The following is a 23,642-nucleotide window of genomic DNA, read 5'->3' on the forward strand; positions in this document are numbered from 1 at the left end:
ATTATTCTATCATCAGGTTGACTAGGAAATTAGAAATTGAAGAGTTTGTGGGCCAGTTCCTGGAGATGAAGTTAACCCCCATCCTAGTCACAAATCAAGATTAATAAAATAATAAAGCTGTGAAGAATTTCACAGAGTGTATGTGTGGGGGAACAGTAGTTGTTAGAGACAATACAGTAACTTTTTTTTTTTTTGGCGGTACTTTCAAGTTTGAGGATCTCTGATTGCGTGCTCTAGTTCAGACTTTTATCTACTGAACATGTATCTTTTATTTTAATTGGCTTCCAATAGATATCCTGCATACTAATGATTTGGGATTACTGTGAATCCCTTCATCTGTTATGGGCAAAGACTAAAAGAAATGAGGAAGGAATTTTAGATTGTACAGGACGTATCGGTTCACTGCATTTGTTTTGGCTCCTGAAATATATAGCTGTACTTCTCTTCATCTGCTGTGTACATCCCACCAAATATCTGATTTACGATGTCTCTAGGGTCGCATCTTCCGAGACCTCTCGCTGCCAGAAGTGGGCCCAGCAGAGCGTTCTGCATTGTACGTTGCAATGATAGAAACATTGGCCCAGTTGCACTCCTTTGATTTGCAGTCATTGGGTCTCCAAGAATATGGCAGAGGTCCAGGATACTGCAGAAGACAGGTACAGCTTTTTGAAAAATTCTTGTTTTGTCAGGTCTTTGAACATTTATTTGTTTGGCAAGCTAATTTGTTAATTTTAAATTACTTGTAAAAGTAACCATCATATTTTGGTTGTTAGACATCTTCATTTATTTCAAGTATTTATGCACAGTTTAGAGTTAATGCTACATTCAGATCAATTCTGTAACACTGTTAAAATGTTTGTATTTTTTCAGGTATCAACTTGGAAAAGACAATATGATGCGGCCGCTCATACAGATATTCCTGCCATGAACAAGCTAGCTGAGTGGTTAGCAAACAACTTGCCAGCTGATGATAATGAAGAAACCCTGATTCATGGGGACTTTAGAATAGATAACATCATTTTCCACCCAACAGAGGTACTTGAAACGTATTTGTACGTTTAGCGCTTTTTGGTTCTCCATTTGTTTATACTTGAAATAGAGCATATACAGAGGTGTTTTGGTCATGATTTGCTCTACGTCAGTGTAAAGACTATGGAGAGGAAGTGCACATGGATATCCAGTTATTTGTTGCGTTAGCTATCATTCAAAACCGATTGACTCTCTTTGCAAATCTTAATACAAACAATAATTCCATCCTCTATACATTTAGACTATACATCTTTGGAAGAAACAGAGGAGAACTTAACTCCTCCCCATGCTCTTTGTACGGTACTTAGGTACTTAATGCGTTCATTAGCTCTAGTGCCTACTTGAAAGTCCAGAAAAAAATCATTTTACATTAATAAATCATACTGAATTCAGTGCAGCTGAAGGACTTACTGAAGACTCATTAAGCTGCTTAAGAATCTGGTTCAGAGCCCATGGAAATCTGTGTTAGGGCTTCAGTTAACCTCCGTGGCTTTTGGGGTTGTGCCTGTGTGCATACTGGGTCCCCTTTGTCATCTGTTCCCTGGGTGGTCCAGGAACTCCCCAGGAATCTAAGAGAGTTGGCAGAGGGGACTGACTTGCGGCAAGGAGGCTGACTCAGCTCCTGGCTTGCACCATGAAAAAGCAACAGATCCCAACAATTCCCACTGTTGTGCGTAGATCAGTTGATAGAAGCTGACTTAAATATGTTGTTTGACTCCATGATCAGAGAATCTGGCAGTCTTGCAGACTCTCCTAGCAGTTCCTGCTATGGTCAAAAGAGTTGACCAAACTATATACAGGTCCTCTTAAACAATCTGTAGAAACTGTTTCTGTATATGCAGGCACGGCCATGCGGGAAAGTCTTTTGTACGTGGTTTAAGACTAGGGCAGTTGAGAAGTTTCTGACAGGAAGAAGGTTACTCGAAAATGTAGAATTTAAAACAGATTTTCATTGGAAAAAGGCCTTGTTTTCTGCCACTGTGTGAATGTTACTTTTTTGCAGATCTTTATGAAGTGCTAAATGGAACTACTCTTGCTGTAGACAGTTACAGTGCATGTTTTTAATTTTAAACACGTAGTAACTCAATAAAGATCTTGGATACTAAGTGTGTTGTACATTTGTGGATGAAGAGTTTTCTATTGTTCTGATCGGTCACTTGAGGCTTTTATTTTTATTTCTGATTTTATCTTTTATTTTTTAAATTTTTGTTATTTTTATTTAAGGCTCGCGTTTTGGCAGTGCTGGACTGGGAACTTTCAACCACCGGTCATCCTCTAGCAGATTTAGCCTATGCTACTATTTTCTACTTTTGGCCTACATCTCTTAAAGGCTTAGGTCAAGGAACTGTCTTCAATTTCAAAGACACTATAGGTATGAAATTATAATCTTTTTGTCATCGTGAATTCTGTGGTTGATATGTATTTGATGTGTTACTTTTATAAACACTAATTAAAAGTTTAATAAATACATCATTCTGCACTTGAAGAGAACTTTTCTGCAGTTTTCTTCACTGTAGATGTGCCAATAGTGAAGTTTAAGGTAGTTCTGTTTTAATAGAATATGAGTGAGCCATAGTATGTTAATTCAATAAAAGTTTACTTTGAACCTTTCTTAAAGATAATGGAGGCAAACATAAATTTAAATATAAATTTATGTTGATAATTGAAAAAATAAAATAAACTGTGGTGCAATAATTTCCTGATTGGAGTGGAGGTCGGGGAGGAGTAAGGAAGTGTTATGCTTATCTGGAATTCTGACAACATGTTTCTTTTTGGTTCTCTACCTCTCAGGACATGAGAAATGATAGATCTTATTTATTTATTTTTTTAAACTATGTTAACAGAATGTTTCAGAAAGCTGAAAAAGCTGTTTAAATATTTGAAGAATAGGATGGAAAAATCCTAGAAAATGTTGAGCATCCTAACATATTCTTTCTCTTTTTTTTTTTTTTTTGATAGCAAACCCCTCATTTGAAGAACTGATTTCTATTTACTGCCGCTGCCGGGGTATTAGCACTACTTTCTCCAACTTCAATTTCTTTCTTGCTTTGTCATTTTTCAAAATGGCAGGGATATCGCAGGTAACACTCACATTTTCTGACATGTTACATTTTTATTACAAGTGTTTGTAGGTCAGTAATATTTGTTCAAAGTAAGATTTTTTTTAAATAACTGGAAACCTATTTCAATTTATTCCTGTAGAAGCAGTATCTTAGATGCTTATGACTGATAACTCTCTAGCATAGATTTTGTTCTGCATAAAGTACATTGCATTAGATATTCAGCTGTTGTAAGGCATGAGTATATTTTTATGAGTTGCAGCAGAAGATCAGTTTACCAAATGTGATATAAGCTACCTATTATTAATTTGGATTACGAGTGTATATGTGTGTAGTTAATGTGGTTGCGGTTAATAATCATTACATGTATATTGCTAAGTTGGCTTAAGGGACAGGCAGGGCTTGCTTGCAGTATCAATGTAGACATACTCTTTTTGCTCTACTAATTTTTGTGATTTTCCTTCAGTTTGGGGTTTAATAACCCCTTTAGCTTCAGTTCTTTTTGTTTTGTGGGCTCAGCCTCTCCACTATATCAGAAATGGACCAAAAGCAGTATCAATATATCGCTGTAAAGTCTGTTTGGGTGCTATTTTTTTTCCTATTAAGAATACGTACATTTAAGTGTAATTTCGTAGTTGAAGAATTCACCAATCTAAAACAGAGACATTTTAAAGTGCTTAATTATACCACAAATGCCTTTCTTTTTCGTTGTAGGGTGTGTATGCTAGATATCTCATTGGAAATGCTTCTGCAGAGAATAGTCATGAATTTGCTAAGATGGTGCAGCCTTTGGCAGAAAAAGGGTTAGAGCTCTCAAAAAGGTAAGGGTGGTCTAAATTACCGGTCAAAGGCAAGGCAAAGCTTTTACAACGCCTTGTTTAAATGGTTGTATAAGGCAGCTTATATTATCATAAGGGAAAATCAGGTCTTACATTGGATGTTCACGTTGGATGTTCTCTAGATCATCTTTCAGCAGCACGCGTGACAGAATTTCTGGAGAGTTGTTCCATCAGAGTAAGAAAGGCGAAGAAATTCTGCTGAAAGTGAAGCAGTTCATGAAGCAGCATGTATATCCAGCTGAGAAGGTAAAAGCTTTTTGTAAACTTATTTATAAATGAGTATTTTATGAGAAGAGTTTATAAAAATGTTAACTATGTATGGAAGTCTTATCATCCTGTGTTGCTTTCTTTTTTTCCCCCTTGTTTTTCATGCACTGATGTTTGTGGCATTGCAAAATGTTAACAGAAATCAATATAGTCTACATGAATTTTTTTTGCAGATGTAAAGTGCTGTATGCATTGTTAATGAAAACTAAAAGTTACTTTTTAAACTTTTCAAGGTTTAAGAAGTACTCTTAAAGAAAGAAAAACTTTAGAAAAAATAAAACTTTCTAACATACCTTTAACAAAAACCTTAGAACTCTTACATATCAAGATGAACATGTTTATTTATTTCCAGCGTTGTACAGGCACATAGGTGCTGTGCTACTTTTCGTTAGGAAGATCACAGACAGTGGTTCAACCTCGTAAGTTCAAAATCCTAATTAGGTTTTTGTCTCCCTTTCTCTTATGAATTAATTTGCTTTTCAGTTCCAAGGAGAAGCAAAATCAGGACAGCACTTTGGTTTCCCTTTATTTTAATTGAAATAGAATTCACATCTGTGTGGCCAGGATGTTCAGCCTCTCCCAAATATATTTTTAAAGCTCTTTTTATTGGTACTCTGGCATCCTTTATTGAAAATCCTTAATTCTGCTGTGTTGTCACACCAGATGTGGCGAAAGAAAAAAAAAAAAAAAAAGTACATCACATATCTATCTTTATCCTGTACAGAAATTGTGAGTAACCAGAATGTCTTAGTGATTAATCACTAAGGATCATACTAGTTATTGCATCATGGCTACCACTGTTTCTGTGCATTGCAACATGGCTATCTTTGGATTTCTTGTTAGAAACTTTGCAATTAAGTTTGAGGAACTGATTTATCTTCATCTAGCATGGGGACAAGCATGTTGTTTCACTGACGTTTCTGCTTCTGTAACTAATCTATTCAGACATTTCTCTCAGCTAATGCTGACTATATGATGGGACAAGCTAGTCTGTTTATGTTTGCTTTCATCTGAAAGTATCCTGTACTGTTTTGTTTTGGAAAGCTTAATGCTCTGTAAAGTATTTGTGCATAACTTCCATCATGGCGTGTTGCTGTTTTTTTCCGGGACTCTGTAAATCTCCTATTTTAAGAATATTAGGGTGTGGTGTTTTTTTTTCTTTTTCTCTTTGCTGTCAAGCAGAAGTGCAGAGAACATATTAATCTAAAAGACTTATGAATGCATCTGCAAAGAAAAATTGAGAGCAGAAACACTTTATATCCAAGGTTTCCTAAAAGTCTGTTGGTAATTTGTTATGGATTGCCCAAGGAAGCCTTGCAATGATTAGGTGTACTTGCTTTAAAAACAAACCACAAATAACCATGGAAGTTTTGCAGATGAGTAGAGTAGTGCTTATAAGTTATTTCTCATAACAGGAATTGCGAGCCAGGACTTGTAAAATCTGCAGGAAAAGGGTGATAATTTATTAGTTCTAAAGCAAGTTCTGGGCCAGTTAGACAGTACTAATCCTTGACGCTTGGAATGACTGATTACATAATCTGTTAAGCAGTAATTTTGATAGAAAAAAAAAGTATTATTTCAAATTAAAAAAATTATCAACTAGCTTACACACCTGAATTTTGTGATGAGAAGCCTGACTCGTAAGTGTCAGTACACCAGACTTTTATTTGTTGTTTTACTTTTGGGTTCATTCCTGTTGTGTGGTGGTACTGTTGGCTAAGAGTTGTGTTTATCATCAGAATACACTTGGCCTTCTACCTTTGTCAGCATGCGTTTTAAACCACTCTAAACCATTTCCATGTATGTGATAACATATTGACTGGGGTCATCTCCATGATGCATTTGAAGTCTTGCAAAATGAGGAAATTGCAGTTTGATTTTGAATTATATTTTACGTTTTATAATGAAACCAACTATATAATTAAAAGCTGTGTTGAATATTTTATACTGGTTCCTTGAGGTGTAGCTGCAGAAAAGAAAACATCATTTGTGTATGTTACACATGTTCTTAGCTTAAACAGCAACTTTTTAATTGTTTCTCTTAGGAAATAATAAAATACTATGCTAGACATGGAAATACTGAGGAAAAATGGAAGAAACCGCCAGTGCTTGAGAGACTGAAGGTATGGGATAATAAATATTCTTGAACACCCTAGCTGTAAAAGAAACAGACGTGGATTGTAAGAAATGTTGGTTTATTCTGCTGGAGAAGTTATTCTGTCTGCATGAAAAGAAACAGAATGAGGAACAGTGAAAGGAAAAGAAGGAGGAAGGATGCAAAAGGAATTGTGAGATACAAATGAGAGAAGCAAAAGTGAGTTCTGTGAGGGGTATGTCAGAACTTTAATTCAAAACCATACCCATTGAAAATAGCTGTTAAAGGCATCAGATGTAATGGACAGTATGCTAGGCAGGAAGGAGGAAAATGGTCAGCAAGCCAGAATTTAATTGCTGTTTAAAGATTTATTGCTAATGTTTTTCCTTGCTGATTCTCTGAACAGGAAATGGCCAAAGCAGAAGGTCTGTGGAACCTTTTTCTCCCAGATGTCAGTGGTCTCAGCCAGCTTGACTATGCACTAATAGCTGAGGAGACAGGGAAATGCTTCTTTGCTCCTGAGGTTTTCAACTGTCACGCACCTGGTTAGCAAACCCTGTGCTTTAACTACAGCACTGAGAACATTAAAAAGCTGGGCATCTTATGCCTTACCATTTGTGTCTGAGAAAGTAAACATGACTGCTCCTTTCTTACAGACACTGGAAACATGGAGGTCCTGCACATGTATGGGACTGAAGATCAAAAGAAAGAGTGGCTGGAGCCTCTTCTAGAAGGGAAAATCAGTTCTTGCTTCTGCATGACAGGTAATTTTTTTCTCAAAAAAAGAAAATGAGAAGCAAGTGGCAGAAATTTCAGAATGACGCATGCAAACAGTATAAAACGGCAAATTGTTATATGTTAATGAATTCATACAGACATTTCCGCAGTACCTGTGAATCTGATTGAATATGAAATCACCTCTACGGTATTGAGTGCAAGGTGAAACACCCTTGTTGCCCTTTCCTGGTAGTTACTATTCCTCGTACTTTACCATATTATCACTTCCATATGCTTTCAATTTAGTTTGAGTAGTAGCAAAACACATTTTTATTCTACAAACCAGATTTATGATAGAATTTATCCTGTTCTTTTAAATGTGTTTTGGGGATTCCCCAGAAACATTCATATAAATATAAGTATATTTATTCTGGTTTAGGTTTTGTAATTTCACAGTATGTCACAGGTAGAGGTTTTAAGGCATAACCTGAAGATAAATTGGAGAACCTACAAAGGATTTACTTTGTCTGTAGATCAGCATTGTATTCATTTTTGCTCTTAAAAGCTTGTGGTATTCAGCATTTCTGGAAAGCCTGGCTTTTCATATAGGAAGGTAGCTTTTGAACATGTGATGTCAAAATCTTTATCTTCCCGTGTCAGGAGTTGAGAGAACCCTGTCTTGCAGATGTGGTCTCTTTATTTTGCAATTCCTGTGTCACTGTGTTCCCCAAGAGGCAAAAGATGCTTTCACTTTAAAGAAGGTGGCCTACTCTGTTCTAGATGATCAATGACAACACCTTGCTGGCAATTGCTTTCTGTAACCTATTTCATGATCCATCACAAAAGTAGTTTGAATCTCTGTATTTTCATTTGACAAGTGTCTAGGAGAACGAAGGCTGAGATACGACCGTTATCTGTAAGTACATCGGGAAGGGGAAGGATTTAAAAACACCATGGAAGGAAGAAGGATGTTTACTATAAAGAGTAGTCTGAGTTCAGAAACAAGCAAGTTTAAAGTGGCTACGAATAACGTGTTATTAGAAAATAGAATACCTCTGATCACTAGTAGAGTGAGGTTCTGAAAACAGCTTTTCTGCTGGGAGCAAAACAGCGATGCTGTCTTCAGAGTATGTCTAGATACCTATATTTTTGTGGTGGTACTACCTGTGTATTTAATTCAGTGAAGTGTATTTGTTGTTTTTTTTTTTTCCTTTAACACAGAACCTGATGTGGCTTCAAGTGATGCAACCAATATGCAATGCAGCATTGAGCGAGATGGAAACAGTTACATGATCAATGGCAAGAAGTGGTGGAGCAGTGGTAAGTACAGAAACCCTACAAAGAGTGACTATGTCTACAGTTCTTTACAAGAGCTGATAAAATTTGAAATGTTTGTCTTCCATTTCTGAAATGGAAAATTCTCTCTTCTTGAGTAAAGAAAATGGAAGGTAAGACAACGGAAAGAGTAGAATCAAGCTTTTGTTCTGTGAAAGTCCGAGACTTGAATCCCATTGGGGTTTTTGGGTCCATTTTAGAACCTCTCAATTTAGTTTCCAGAGTGACTGCTGCTGTTGCTCTTCAAAGTATATCTCTTTCCATCTGGCAACTTTCACATTTATGGTTGTAGTCTTTAAGCTTTGTTTTTATGAAGATGTCTTTGGCAGCTTGTGTGTGAGGTTTGAGTATACTGTGCAGCTTCTGGCTGATCTCACATGTGATTTTCATACCAGAAACTTCCCAGAAAAATCAGTGGGTTGGACTTTGTGTTAAATGTCCCTGATTTTGGAGGACCTTTTTTTTTTTTTTTTTTTTACCGAAACATAAGTGATAAATTCTGGAAAGTCATCATTCACTGGGAGTTTGGAAGCTAACTGAGTTACTAGCTGTAATGAAACTCGAATGTTTCATTTTTGTACCTTTGTGTGGGCCCCCTACCTACACAGATATTCTTGTGCAATACCTAGACTCACCAGAAGATTGGGCTCGCTCTCTTTCCTAGTACCACAGAACTGGAGGCAAAAGCAGGTATGGTATCTAGCCTCTTGACCTAAAAGTGTCACTTGACTGCTAGCTGCTACCCTTGCTGTGGGACAAAGTCTCCCAACTGTGTGTTGCAGTTCCTAAGGAAGTAATGGAAAAGTATTGTAGCAGGTCATGCACAGAAAAATATTATTCATAAAATGAGTTCATAGAATCGTAGAATGGTTTGTGTGAGTTATCTGAGTTATAAAAAAAACCCTAAATGTTGCAGAGTAAGCATCGTTTGGTTTGTCTTACCCCTAATCAAAATAATTAGGGCAGTCAGATTTGTATAAAGACAGACTCATAAAAGGCACTGAAATGTCAGGAAGTTTGAGAAACACATACATGCAGCTTTGTCTTATATGTAGAATTTCCTTTTCTGCCTGGTTGGGTTACAGCTCTGTCACAGTCAGTCTCATTTTCTGCCTGGTTGTTTTTGTTTTTTGTGTCTTCTCTAGTCTGGGTGAACATGAGGATCTTTGTTTGGGAATTCCAGAAGCCTGACAGCCTGGTCAGAATGTCATTTCAGGTGCAATCGCTATGTATGTGTGAAGACAAGTTGTAATTCACACATGCAGATAGTTCTTAGCTTCATTGGAAGAACTGAGTTACCATGCTATGTATGGGTGCTTTGCACATCTACAGTAAATCCATGATGGTTTAAATGTGTCAGGCTTATGGTGAATGTGTAGGCCATCTGTTGAGCACTTCTGACTTCTCTGTTCATGTTCTGCTATTTTTCAAAATACTGGACTGAAATTCTGTAAGCTTTTGTCATCTAAACAGAGAGAAGAGGTTTGTGTCTTGTTTATGCTACAATTGTTTCTTGTCTGTCATTTTAGTTCTTTGTCTTATAGTCTGTAATTATGTAACTAGGAACAGTGTCTAAAATTGAAAGATTCCTGTTGGCTTTCATAAGCCATAGCTCAGGCCCTTTGTTAGAGTCCATAGGATGTTTGAAGGCAGGGATAATATGTTGTAATACCCCTTTTTTGCATTTAGAAACCTGATACATCAATGTATTTCGAACCTTTCCAGAGACTAATAGAAAACTGCTGTTTTTCTGGAATTCTTGCTAGCACTGGGGTAGAGGACAGCTTTGGTACTTCTCTATGGAAACACTGTAAATCCCACCAACCACCAGCTCCACATGGAGTCAAAACCTCTCTCGTTCACAAAGCAAGGCCTCTAGCCCTTCCTGATGGATAAAAGCCTCTGATGAGAGATGCCAATACCTACTAAAACAAAGCAAAGATGAAGATATGAAAAAAATGAAAGCCAGTGCACTTTTAATGTTCTTATATTTTATTGTATCTCAGCATAATTTAGAAGATTATAATTATTTCAGTGTCATGTTCGTTTTACAGATTCTGACTGGAAATTCCAGGCCCTGTGTCTGAAAATTAACTTAAAACCTTTTATTATATTTCTGCCAATGCTTTGACTTCAGTATTTTGGCATTTACATTTGATGTTACCTTTACAGAGATCTGGAATGTGCCTCCTGTAGGACACTGGGCTTGTTGAAGTTTAGGGTGAGCAACAAATGGAGAGATGAAGGATCTTTTTAGGTAGCTACAGAGCAGGAGTTAGTGTTTTTTGTGGAGGATGTTCTTGTTGCTATACTTATGTGAAAACACACGTAGAAAATAGTTTTTTTTTTTTTCCCCTGTCAATTGTCAACTATGAACCGATACCTCATTTTTAAATCTTAATGTTTTGATTTGTTTGTAGTAAACACCTTAATTGTTTCTGTGACTTTCAGTATTTGTTCTTGCTCGATACTTCATTTTGATAATGATGTTCCACTTTGAATTGCAGTGTAGTGTCTTGGCTAGTCTGCAGGTTCAGAGATTCATCTGAAAGCTGACTTGCAGAGAAACAGCTGTTGAAAGAATATCCCGCCTCCCCAAGTTAGTAAATATTTCCCCTTTTGAGTAAGGTAATGCAAATAATAGTCTATATGGTGAAGCTAATTGTTTGTTCAGTACGGTCTTCAGAATTCATAGAAATTTCTTCAGGTACTCCGTTCTGTTGTTGTCTTCTCCAGTAGCCGTAATTTTTTGCTATTTTCATAATATGCATTTTAAAGGAGGCGCCCAAAAAGGCATACAGAAGAGGGTTCAGGCAGGCGTGAAACAAAGCTATGCTCTTGGTGACCTGGAGCGCAATGTCTATAGTTTTACTTGCATCACAGTCAGTAATCAATAAATAGATGATATCTATGGCTCGCCAGAACTTAACAATGTTGTAAGGCAGCTGAGTAATAATGAAAGTAGCCACTACTGCCAGCAGAACCATGAAAGGTCGAGACTTTTTAGCGTTTGCAGATCTAAAGATTGCTCGAGCAGTAATTGAATAGCAGGTCAGCATTACTAGGAAAGGAAGCAGAAATTCCAGGATAATTTCCAGGATTTGAATGGTTGCTTTTAATAGAGTTTCCATGTTTGTTGGAAATACAGGAAAGCATTCATTCCTGTTATTGTGCTTCTTGACTTGGTTAAAGATCAGTTCAGGGATACTGAGCAATATGGCAGCCAGCCAGACACAGAAGCAGGTAATGCTGCAGCGTTTACCAGCTCTTCTGTGCCCTTGGGATCCAGAAGTCGCCCTGTATCTGTCCACACTGATGCAGGCCAAGAACAGCATGCTAGAGCTGAAATTCATGGTGTACAGAGAAGAAGTGAGCTTGCACATGGATATTCCAATTTCCCATCCCTGCACTGCGTTTGCAGCCCAAAAAGGGAGTGTAAAGAGCAAGAGCAGATCGGCGATGGCAAGGTGCATGATGTACATATCTGTCTTGGTCTTCAGTTTCTTGCAATAGGCATAAATTGCTACCACTAAGGAATTTCCTGCGACTCCAACAGTGAAAGTCAATGCGTAGAACACAGGAAGGAATAATTTCCTGAACTTCCTCACATCGTCTTTTTCACAGAGATGCTCGTACATGTTGTAATCTATGACAGAGTTGAGATCATCCTCCTCATCCTCAATCCAGTAATCAGTTGAGTTGCTCATATTCCAGCCCATGGCAAACCTAAAAGTCAGAAAAAAAGAAAGGGGGGAGGGATGGGAGGGAGTTAAGGGGTTGAGAAGACAGACAACAAAGAAGTAATATTGGTTTCAAGCTTTAAAATTTTGTACATAAAGCACAACTATCCCATGGAGTCGATTGCTGAATGGTGGCGGAACACACTTAGTTTAGTCTTTGTCTCACGCAATGAACTGACTTGTGCCCAAGTGGAATTTCTTACAGAAGCAGATTAATGTGGGCAGACTGAATCTTAGGAAACTGCTCAGGATGTTATGCACATAAAAGAATCTTATCACATACAAAACTGCCCACAAGTACCCAAACAGTTCAGAATCTCAGCTGTTTTTTTCAAGTACTACCTCATGATGGATTTATTCCATAAACACTATGGCTGTATTCTCACTGCCTGTTTAAGGTTGAAGTTTAAGTGTTCTTATCTTCAGACTGTGTCTTAATGTCTTAAGCAAGCCATGTCCTACAGTATTTTCTTCTGTTGTAACTGTTTTCATTGACTAATTTGCTGAAATTCTTTCTGTTCTAAACTAGTGTTGCAGAGCCCCATTCTCTTGAAATAAATGGGATTAAGATTTCTTAATAGATGTAGCAAGAAGCTGCTGAAAATGAAAAACATGTGCCCCTTTCTCATCTTCTGCAATGTTTCCAAATTTGAGGCCAATGTTACAGAAAACAGATTTTTTTCTGATACTCTGCTCAGAGCTGCAGTTTTGCTTTTTCGAGCTTTGAAAAACTCCAAATACTATCTCTGTTTTTGAGACAGGTGTTCAAATGAACGTTTGCCAAAACTTTGTGACAAACTATCTTCTTTAAAATATTTTTCATGTATTCTGTCTACTAGGAAAAAGAAGTTACTAACTGATGTCTTGTTCAGGGATACAGACCAATTAAATAGACAGAAATTAATAATTTCTATTCTTACTTGATATTTATATTGTGTTTTTTCTAAGTGAATCTGCTGTATAAATTTTAAAAATTGTTTTGGTTAGAAATTATCTGTTTGGTATGGCTTTCACCATTAATGACTTTGTTGAATTTTTTGGTTAACATTTCAGAACAATGATTACTCATATTTTAAATCTTGTAGTCTTGCCATTTACTGTTGCCTAAATGAAATGTACAGAATGCAAAGTAATATAATTCTATTTATTACGTTTATCAAGGGGTATCAATTCTGTGCCTAACAGTTTAGGTTAGCAGAATTTTTCAGCAGGGGTAATCTTTTGCAGCTTTATAATACTTCAAGGAGAGATTCAGACATCAGCAGCAATTGTTTCTTTTTTTAGTAGAAGGGGAACTGCTGCAGCCTCAGTTTGATCTCTTAGCCAAGATTAGAAAAAAATTAAAACTTAAATTGAAAAGTTCAGGCTGTGGTTTAAACATCTGTTACAGAACCTATCTGGGAATGCTTAATCCAATTGCATCGCTAACAAATTTGCTTGAAAGCCAAATGATAAACATTTCAGTGCAAATTTTATGAAGACTGGATATCACAAAGCAGTTTGGCTGTGACAGAGAACATGCTCTGCTGCATTATGTGATTTTGGCTGACCCGAGTCCTTGATGGAAACGGTTATGTAGTATTCAATAGTTGATATTTCTCCCTTAAAAATAAAGTCATATTTTTGGCTAGTATGCCTATTCATATTATGGCATTCCTATTAATGTTGTTTCTCAGGCACACGCATACATATGTATTACATAAAGCACAGCTGTCCCGTGGAGCCAGTTGCTGAATAGTGGAGAAAGAGACTTAGTCACAGCTCACAGAGCGAGCCACCTTATGCCCCAGTGGAATTTCTTACAGAGTCAAATTCATGTGGGTAGACTGAATCTTACAGCTGGAGACTGCTCAGGATGTTATTCTGCACAGAAAGGAGTCTTATTGCATACACAACTGCCCACACGTACCCAAAACAGTTCAGAACCTCAGCTGCTTTTTCAAGTACTGTTTTCTAGGAGATATATTAATAGGTATATTAATAGACAGCATTGTATGGTTTTTTTTGCAGTATTTTTCCAGCCTTCCAGTTAGATACAAATTCAGCATTTCTTTGTGTTTAAACTTGACATGGAACTGACTGTACAAATACACGTTGAATGAAGTTAATATTCCCAGTTTAAACATACAGACTTTTCTTTGATGAATTGAGCAATAACTGCTCTTCTACTGAACAAATCTAATTTTAGAATTGGAAACAAGCATGTGACTTAGTTAAATGAAGTCTCTCCGTAAAGCCAACTTAAGTAAGAGTAAATCCTAGCTCTTCTACTTGTAAATAAGATAGATATATCATTGTTAGCATACAGAACTGTAAAAAATAAAACAAAACTAACCTTTTGTCTGCAGACTGGTAGCAGGTACTGCAACTGAGATGTGCTTCAGTGAAATGGTCCGAGTTGGTCTCACACGTTACATTTTGTCTTCAAGCACCACACCCTCCTCTGGAAGTCAGTTGCACTTTCATTTTGACTCACCAGTAAAGAGAAAAAAATCCTGCTTTCCTTGAAACTTTGGTGCTGAGGTCTCACGTTTCCTACTTTCTTCCCTGTTCCAACTGGAATGCAAGTATTCTTTGAAACATCAAAACTCCTATAATTTCAGTATGTTACAGTTTGAGTTAGTCCTGAAAGTCCATTTTTTCATATAATCAAAAGGGTTTAACAGATCACACGTTTAAAATGTGAAAAGGAGGAAAAAGTGGGAGAGGTCTTTCTAGGACAGCTGCCAGTAGGAAGTCGCTGCATCGTTTCATCAGGGCAGTACTGTGCTTTTGATGGCTGCCTACATAAGGATTTAAGAAAACCTTTTATCCCACTTTTTAGTAACTTTTTAGGGGATATAATGAAGAGGTGTATGCTTTTTGTGAAATGGAGTGGAATGTTTGCTCATTTGGTATTTGATATTGAACAAAACTGGGAAGATGATAGCAAACAGATGTGAAAGCAGGTGGCAAGCTGTCAGCCAGAGTATAAGCAGATACTCCTTCACCCTGTGGGAGAGTTCTCAGGGACTTGGATGTTACCAGTCAGGCTCATAATCACATTAGTGTTTGATAATATTTCTTCAGAAACTGTAGAGGAAAAATAAGATGCTGTTCTTTCCATGAGGCAATGTTTCTTCCACTTGCAAGTGTGCTGCCTGGATTATAAAGAGGCAGTGCTTTTCCAGGAAGTGAAAGATGCAACAGTTCTGTGTTTCACATGCAGATGTTAATATTTCAGCACTGAGGTATGGACTTGTGCTAAGAATTCCTGAAATGACTGAATCTTGCTTAAATTGCCACAATCCCTAGAGCTCAAATTGGTCTCTTGTACAAGTATTATCTTGTGCAGAGGGTCGGGAGCCTTTCCTGGTCTTTCAGAGCTTTTATTCTAGTTGGATTTCCCTGTATCCTGTAGCAATCGTATGAGTTTCAGTAAATGCAATATCGATGCCAAATGATAGAGGTTTTGGGCAGACCAGAAGTTAGGTTTCACTTTTTGGCACACTGGCTAAGTTGACACACCTGCTAAAGCTGGATTAGCCATCTGTCTGTGTTTCAGCTATTTTGGAATATATGAAAGGAAAGGTTTTCAAAGTGAACAGCTCAGAATGTAACAGGCAGATGTTTTCCACATTCTTCTAGCTTCATTTGTGTTCACAAGAAGAAGAAAAATAGATTGAAAGAGGAATGACAGACCAAAGAAAGAATGCTGCAGTGTTTGTGCTTAGTTCTGTAGAGCCTTCATCTTGGGCTGTCATAGCATTTTTCTGGTGTTTGCAGTGATAGATAAGGATATTTGGGTTGCTTCCAGCACGTCTGCTGCTTGCAAGTCACGTCATTGCTTAAGAGGACTGAGCTCTATATCCATAAACTAAGGGAGCCTTCCAGTTCTCCTGGATGGCTCTTGTCTCAATATTGTCCCCAGCGTGATAGAATAATCAGGGCAGAGCTGAGAAAGCTCCCTGGGGGAGCTTGTTATTTGTCTGTGCATTACCTGCAGAAAAGGCATTTCTATTGTCAGTGGCTAAGAGGTCCTGGGGGCAGGCTGTAGGAAGGCAACTCACGTAAGTATTGTGCTGTTACTACAGTGCCTCAGTTCCTCAGAGCTTTGCAGGGTACAGGGAGAACAGAAGCCTCCAGTCAGGGTACAGAAATAATGCCATCACATCATACTGCATTTTAGTATGGCCCTATGTGCTCAAAACCAGCAAAAATGTATGAGTGCAAAGTGACAGTGGATCATTCGACTAAGAAGCACTTGGGGCTGTGTAAAAATTGGATGGAAGAGAGGGAAAAAAACATTCCTAAATTCAGCAGCTGCTTTCACTGGCACCATCAGAGAAAGTGAGCTCTAGCTGGGCATCATGAGCAGCCACGTTCAGTGCAGAACTGAGCAGCCTTTGCTGATCTGCTGCAGAATCCCAACATCATCTCTGTCTTCCTGGCTGTAGCCAGTTTCCTTGCGGCCCTATCATAGCCTTCACCATATGCGAGTTAGATGTCCAGCAGTGTTATCTGGAGAAGACTGTACAACCGCTTTGTGCCAGTAAGATAGAAAATAACTGCAGCCTCTTGAGATCTCCTAGTCTCCGTTAGATCTCCCCTGACAGCAGCCAATACCACGCTGCCATCTACCCTACTCAATCCAGTCTGTTCTTGGAGGAGAGTCCAGAACATCTGTCTGTCAGTGCCTAGGAAGTTGCCGAGATGGTAAATGTCACCACAGACCTCAGATCTCTAACTGGGAGAGGTAACCCACCTGGCTGACCAGTGCAGCAGGCAACCTGACAAGAGTTATAGGTGTTCTGAAAATTCATGTAGTAGATTGTCTTACCTTCGTCTTCCTAGCCAAAAATTTAAAGATGCGACATTGAAAAACAGGTAACTGAGTTGCAAAATGAAAAGCAGGTAATGAAATTGCAAAAATTAAGTGCTGTTGGCTTATGAAACCAGTAAAATTTGTACTGTCTGTGTCTGTGCTACATTTAGTACTCTCCACCAAAAAGAACCCATATATAGGTTGATTTTGTGAAGGTCAGCATCTTGAGCCCTCTGATAGCAAAAGTTAGGTTTCTAATAGGGTTGTGATCAATCCTCTAAGCACATTTTTAAATGTCTTTGTCTTTGCGTGTGTGAGCGCAATGAAGGGTTTAAAGATAAAATACATAAGTTAAACTTACAATGACTCCAAATGTAGCAGCATTGTGGTTTATAGATTTTGGATAGGTTGTGCAGACATATATATGAAAATGCTGATTATAAAGCCTATCAATGTAGAACTGTATTTAAAACCGACCTTCTAAAATCTCTGTAATTTCTGTTTGTTGAATTGTGAGTTTCTTGCAAAACTTCAACTAACTCCAGCCAAAATGACAGGCTTCTCTGGCTCTTCCCTCCCCCTGCAGTTTCTTTGAATTCCAGAAGAAATATGTGAATGCCATTTATAAACTAGGGATTTATTCCATCCAGGCAGTCTGCATTTTCTTTCAAAGCACTGGAGTCTTTCTGAGACCTGCACTGGACTACAACTTCTTTCTGGCATTTATGGTCAAAGTTGGATTGAAGTGTGTTTGGGATTTTCAGAACTTTAGGCTGTAAGGAGTAGAAAGGCCAGGAATTTGTCCTCCTTTGATGTGTTCAGAGGGGAAGAAGTACATACGAAACTGAGGTATGCATTTGCCTTCCAAGAACTTATTTGTGCTGATGATTTAGAACTCCTAACCAGATGTCTGGTTCTCAGTGAACTCCTCACAAAGTTCAACATGAAAGCTGCTTCTGATTTTTTCAGAGTGGTGAAATTCTGCCTTTTTTTTGAAGCAGGGATGTTTCTTGAGTGCCATTTACAAAACCGTTTATGTACTGATTCCAGAAAGTCAAAATAACCTTTCTTGTAAACCTCATTTCAAGATAAATGTGATTTAGAAGATACCACATGTGCAGTTCTGTGGAAGAGGAGAAGAGTCAGTTACCCCTTCAGAGTGTAACACTTCTCAGGGGAATATACTGCAAAGTGTATGTTGTGTTACTTGGGGGCTGATCACCTGCCCGTTGTAGTTGCCCAAATGAGTCGGCTGTTTGAGTTCTACCTTTTCTCTACCAAGCTGATTTATCCCTTCCCACCCCAGCCTTTCACTCAGCTATTTTAGCTCTCTAGCCTAGCACAGCCTGTAGGCCACAGATAGCCCTGCTTCGAAAACAAAGGACAAACGCCATGCTGCAGGAGAGGAAGGTGAACAACCCTCAAAACAGGCAGTGTTATCAGAAGGAAATAAATCTCTCTTCTCACTTCCTGGCCATCACAGCGGCTGGCCTTACAAGGAAGCAGCTCTTCTCGCAGCCAGGTGGTTGTATTGTGTAGGCCGGAGGCTCACAGACCTTGTGGTAACAGCTGCCCGGGCAGTTAAAAAGGTAAAAAATACTTGTTTCTGACACCAAAGCAAACGAAGTTGGTGTGGATCAGATCTCCAGTTATAGCTCTGTGAAGCTTGTCTTCGCCGTTGAGATAGCAATAACATTTCTGTTGATGTTACACGTCCAGTATAGTCCTGCCCTCTTTTCCCTTTGTTGTGTGCGTGAGACATTGAAAGGAGTGAGAGAATGCTTGGATACTAAGGAACTTTTAAAGAAGAAAATAGTGGGGATTAGGTTTCTCAGAAAAATTATGCCATTTTAATCAATGGTAGAATCTCTTAGGACCTGTACATTAAAATGTTAGCTTTATGCTACGAAGACGTGTATCAAATAATGTCGTCAATGGCTTGGAATGCTACCAGATTATTTTCAGTTAACAATTTGCACTGAGGTTATTTCTTTGAAGCACAAACTATAATCATTTGCTTAAGGGGGAGAAAAATCTTAATTCCAGAGAAGTTGCTGAAATAATAGCAAAGTCATCAATGATAACCCTTCAGAGGTCTTATTCACACAACTCGCTGGTTATAATGTGGTCAGCATTTCATTCCCATATAGATCCTCCAGTCTGTATAGCTTAAAGAAGTTTTACTTTGGAAATGGCAGCATCTCGCCTTCAGGTGTGCTTTTGTGTTACATGTATTTGCTAAGCTGCAATGGAGATAAAAGTAATTAGATTCCTTTTCAAGTTCCTTCTTGTTCTTTTTTCATAGGAATAGGTGGCAGAGCTGGGTCCTGGAGGGTTTGGATGTTTGGCTTTTGGTTGTTCTCCCCATAAATCAATTCAATTTACATATTGAGTAATGATATGGATTTTGTTCATGTCTGGTTACTCAAAGTATAAACACAGAAGTAGATTGCATACTTCTGTTCCTGTAACACAAAAGGAAGGCAGATTTATCCATATGAAGTTTTATTTGAGTCTATATTGAGATTTTTATACTGAAAACTATTTTTGTGTTTGTGACTTTTTTAAGGTGCTGGGAACCCAAATTGCAAAGTTGCAATTGTAATGGGCAAAACCAAAAACTCCTCAGCATCCAGGTAAGGATTTCTAGTAGATTCAGAGAGTTACCTAGAATTTGTTTCCTGGAGTATTCACTGCTTGCAAAAACTTTAAGTGGGATAGCATTAATTGCCTCGATCGGTTGGATGTGGGTGTGAATTACAGGGGACTTCTAAACCTCTGCGTGCGTCTTTTTAGCAAACAATGTTGATGACCAAGCTCCTGCTCTGCTCTCAGCTGCTGCTGACTGAAAGCTCCCGATCTTTTCACTGTCACCAACTTGCATCCACGTGCTTCCCCCTCCATTACAGTAGCTCTAGTGTTTGTGCAGCTGTGTGATGAATTGGATCAGGAAATTCTCTGGAGTTCACTAACTTTATCTTGGCCGCAATATTTTTAGTTTGAATTAGTTGTTCCTAGAACAGGAGAGTGGGGCAGCTTCCTCTGCTGCCGGTGCGTGTGCAGCTCTGTGGATGTGCACTAGATGCACAAAGGCAGCCTGTGTATGTGGGTGAGACGGGTGGGCAGCCAAGATAGGCCTCATATTGCCTGCCAACACATGGCCACCGGCTCAGTAAATAACCTCTTTTGTGCCATGACTGCTCTTAGGGTAGTGCCCTGTTCTGCTGTCACCATCGCTGTGGGACGAGGGCCCTATGGCACACATCCTGACTCTCTGCTAGCATCAGCCCAGAGGAGGAGAGGAGAGTCAGTTGTTGTCAAACATAAAGAAAAATTTATGACTTGAATGCACCTGACACTTTATGGGATGTCATATCCTTACATCAGTAGCATGCTCCTTTTTTTTTCCTATTTAATTTGAAATTTCTACTACCTCGGGCTTACAATTTCTAAGTCTAGCTTATGAAAACAGTTAACAAGAAGAATTGCTTGCTTAAACAATAATAAAACAAAACTTTTCAAAGCTTGCCTGAACAGACGAGTACAAGTGGCATATCAGAGAGCTGAAGTTGTCTACTAAGTTCTTCAAAATAATTATCTGCAGGTGTAAAATTAAGTTTGAAACACGGGGTGTTTATATGAACTTATGTGCATAGAGAGCATTGCACATCTTTAATCAGACCTACTCATTCCATTCCTACATAGGAATCTAATTTTTCTTTTTGCTTAAAATAAGGATAAGGCATATCATGTTCAACTGCTATTACCAAACTGAACCTTCCTCTTGCAAAAATCTTATGCAAGTTGTGAGTAAAATGCTTTGTGACTGGTTCCACTGAAATCACGCAGCTTTGTGACACACAAAATTAGAACCATTTTTATCTCCAAGTTGGATTTTAGCCCAAATTCCACTGATTATCAAAGGTTTTTGGATTTGACAAGATTCCATTGAAAAGTAAACAGTAACTGTCTTCCGGCATGCAGGATGCTTTGTCCAGTGGCTGTGCAAGCTGTGGCATCTGTTGAGCTCTTGGAAGCTGAACAAGAGTTCGTGGAAGGAATTGTGATTCTGCACTTTCTAAAACAGGAGACTTGAGTTCAGGTACCTAGGAAGTCACCTCCAGTCCTGTGTGACTACTAATTGTCCTTAAATTTCCTGGAGGAATTTAAACATGAGGATCAGTTTCCTGAACTATAGGCAAGCCAAAATTATGACAATGATAAACGTGTTTCGAGAACAAAAAAGAACAGCCAAGAGGAGGAAACGGACTGTGTGATACAGGAACAGATGGTAGAATTTGCACAGGTGACAGACGCAATAGCTTTTCATTCATGGTGCGTTAGAGGCCAGTAGTAAAATTCAAGGAGGTTTGCAGTACGCATGCCATACTACGTGCAGGCAGGATGGCTGCAATCGGTATAGGTAAATCTCAACGTTTTCTTTATGCAAGTGCTAAAGTGAGGATAGAACATAAAAAAAAAAAAAGTAAGGGGAGGGGACAGAGGGGGCAGCTCAAAGTTAATCGTAACTTGTATCTTCTGTCTTGATCAGGTACAAGCAGCACAGCATGATCCTTGTTCCCATGGACACGCCAGGAGTGAAGCTGATAAGACCCCTCTCGGTGTTTGGCTACCTGGGTAGGTGATAGTATTTGTCAGCTGTATGTCTGTTGTTAGCAATTGCAGCAGCTGCAGTAATACTCGTGAATATTGTATATGACATAGACCAGTAAAATGCATGCAGACAGTCAAATTGAAGGCCTGTTTTTTTTTTTTTTTTAAATGCATATTGCATCCTCCTTCATTTTACCCTGCTGTTGTGTTCTCTCTGTACCTGCAGATGAGATCCATGGAGGCCATTTTGAGATACATTTTAATGATGTGCGAGTACCTGCCTCCAATATAATACTGGGTGAGTTTCACTATTAATTCCTTCTTAACGCATACAGCAACAAACCAAATTTTACAAAATGGTGGTTTATTTTATGACTCATCGTAAGTTAACGTAAACCGCTAGTGGGGGATTCCTTAGATAAGGTGTGTCCAGCAAGACTGGCTGGCTGAGCCAGGTTCTCAAACACGTGTAAGAGGGAGCCACTTGTTCTTTAGCAGCCTGCCTGCTGCTTGAATATAGCTTGTTTAGAACAAAAAGATGATTGAAGGAAGTAGGGTAGCTGTAGCTGTTGTGCAAAAATCAGTTCCCTGAAGTGGAGCAAAGTAGAAACTGTCAGTGGCATTCTTTCCCCCAAGCCAGTTTTCATAGGCTTTACTGCCTTTTTTAAAAAGAGTGGTCTGTTGTAGTCTGTGGCCAACCAAACCTGGGTACCTGCAGATTTAGCAGAACTGAAAGAAAAATGAAAGAATGAGCCAGCCAGCTTTGTGAACTTCTTTACTCTACTTCTTTACAACTTTTCTCTAGTTCTCTTAGATGGAAAACATCAGGATTTAAATAGTTTTTGTTTTGTTTTGTTATTTTTATTACTCCGAAAGAACTTTCTCTCTGTAGTAGCCCTTGGACTTGGAAAGCTCAAAGTTTTCCCCCAGATTCTTATACCAGGCCTCACAGGTGTATTTTTCAGTGTGAGATTAACAACATTTAAATTAAATCAGGTAATAAACCAAACCCTCTCAGAAACCATCTTGGGGTGTTTTTTGGCTGTAAGTTGTATTAACAGTAGGTTAATACGGATCTAGTTAGAGTAAACAAGCACAACAGTCCTACAAAATAAACTTCCAAGAAGTTTGCTTTTAGCTGTGATGCTATGTGGCCCCTTCTGCTCTGAGCCACGGATTGTTTCAAGCAGGAATCTGCACGTACCTGCTTTTCTTTCCTACCAGGTGAAGGAAGGGGGTTTGAGATAGCACAAGGTCGGCTTGGGCCAGGCCGAATTCATCACTGCATGAGGTCCATCGGTGCAGCTGAAACCGCTTTACAGATCATGTGCCAGCGTGCAGCAGAGAGAGAGACTTTTGGGAAGAAACTGTACCACCACGTAAGCATGTTCTCTCTTTCTCTTAGTTCACACAGTCCAGACGTCACCTTTTGTTTTGCCCATGCAATGGGCAGTGTAATAGATGCGCCTTGCTATTAAATTACCCTTAATAATGCTTCAGAGGTCTAAAGAAAAAAAATCACATTAGGAGGCTCCCATTTTTCACGGTAATTATAGGATTATTTTTTTTTCCTTATACTCCTTTGCAGGAGTATTTTCGATGTAGATTTTGCTACTGTGGTTTTCACCTGCTTTTACTGATGTTTGGACAGGTATTTGATTAATGGTATGCATGAAAGTACAGACCAGTACAAGGCCAAACTGGGATTCTGGTCTTTTCTAGCTCTGGACTTGAAATACAGTCTTGTGATGGCGAGCTTGCTCTCTTCTATCAATAGGCAGAGTAAGTTGACAGTCTCCTTTTAATAGGAATCTATAGGAATTTATGGGAGTTTAGTAGGTGGCCTATCACATTTCAAGTGTTCCTCAGTCTTACCCAACAGATAGGATGACTTTACTGGAAAAAAAACACATAAAAGCAATGGAAAGAGGAAGCTGAGTTAGTGTCTGGCACAGGTTATGGAGGAATTTGTATAGAGCCAGAGGGAATAAGCTTACAGAGCCACTTTACAGTCATGTCATTGCCAAACTTCCCTTCACTGCTACAACATAGAATTAATAATAGTTGGATGAGGTGCACTCTGCGTTTGTCAACAGCTCATCAAAGGAAAACTGATGAAGCCACAGGCAAGACAGGGCAGGA

General features: G+C 38.6%; 2 protein-coding genes across 2 annotated transcripts in view; one reads left to right on the plus strand and one right to left on the minus strand.

Moving 5' to 3' along the window:
* The window catches only part of ACAD11 (acyl-CoA dehydrogenase family member 11), a 29,692-nt gene that overhangs the window by 3,376 nt on the left and 2,674 nt on the right, over window positions 1-23,642 (plus strand). The window contains exons 4-17 of the mRNA XM_083825033.1: window positions 495-656; window positions 871-1,035; window positions 2,254-2,401; window positions 2,989-3,110; window positions 3,804-3,910; window positions 4,051-4,174; window positions 6,241-6,318; window positions 6,697-6,835; window positions 6,947-7,054; window positions 8,229-8,327; window positions 19,456-19,522; window positions 21,439-21,524; window positions 21,727-21,798; window positions 22,725-22,879. Coding sequence (XP_083681159.1) covers window positions 495-656; window positions 871-1,035; window positions 2,254-2,401; window positions 2,989-3,110; window positions 3,804-3,910; window positions 4,051-4,174; window positions 6,241-6,318; window positions 6,697-6,835; window positions 6,947-7,054; window positions 8,229-8,327; window positions 19,456-19,522; window positions 21,439-21,524; window positions 21,727-21,798; window positions 22,725-22,879 — 1,632 coding nt within the window. The remainder of the gene's footprint in view (window positions 1-494; window positions 657-870; window positions 1,036-2,253; window positions 2,402-2,988; window positions 3,111-3,803; window positions 3,911-4,050; window positions 4,175-6,240; window positions 6,319-6,696; window positions 6,836-6,946; window positions 7,055-8,228; window positions 8,328-19,455; window positions 19,523-21,438; window positions 21,525-21,726; window positions 21,799-22,724; window positions 22,880-23,642) is intronic.
* Window positions 10,314-19,430, minus strand: ACKR4 (atypical chemokine receptor 4). The gene is made up of 2 exons (XM_083825051.1): window positions 14,418-19,430; window positions 10,314-12,068 (listed from the first exon to the last, which is right to left on the minus strand). Exon 2 carries the CDS (start codon window positions 12,059-12,061, stop codon window positions 10,988-10,990), a length of 1,074 nt encoding a protein of 357 aa, XP_083681177.1. The 5' UTR covers window positions 12,062-12,068; window positions 14,418-19,430; the 3' UTR covers window positions 10,314-10,987.

Source organism: Anser anser (genome assembly GCF_964211835.1).
Source record: "Anser anser genome assembly, chromosome: 2".
NCBI classification, from domain to species: Eukaryota; Metazoa; Chordata; class Aves; order Anseriformes; family Anatidae; genus Anser; species Anser anser.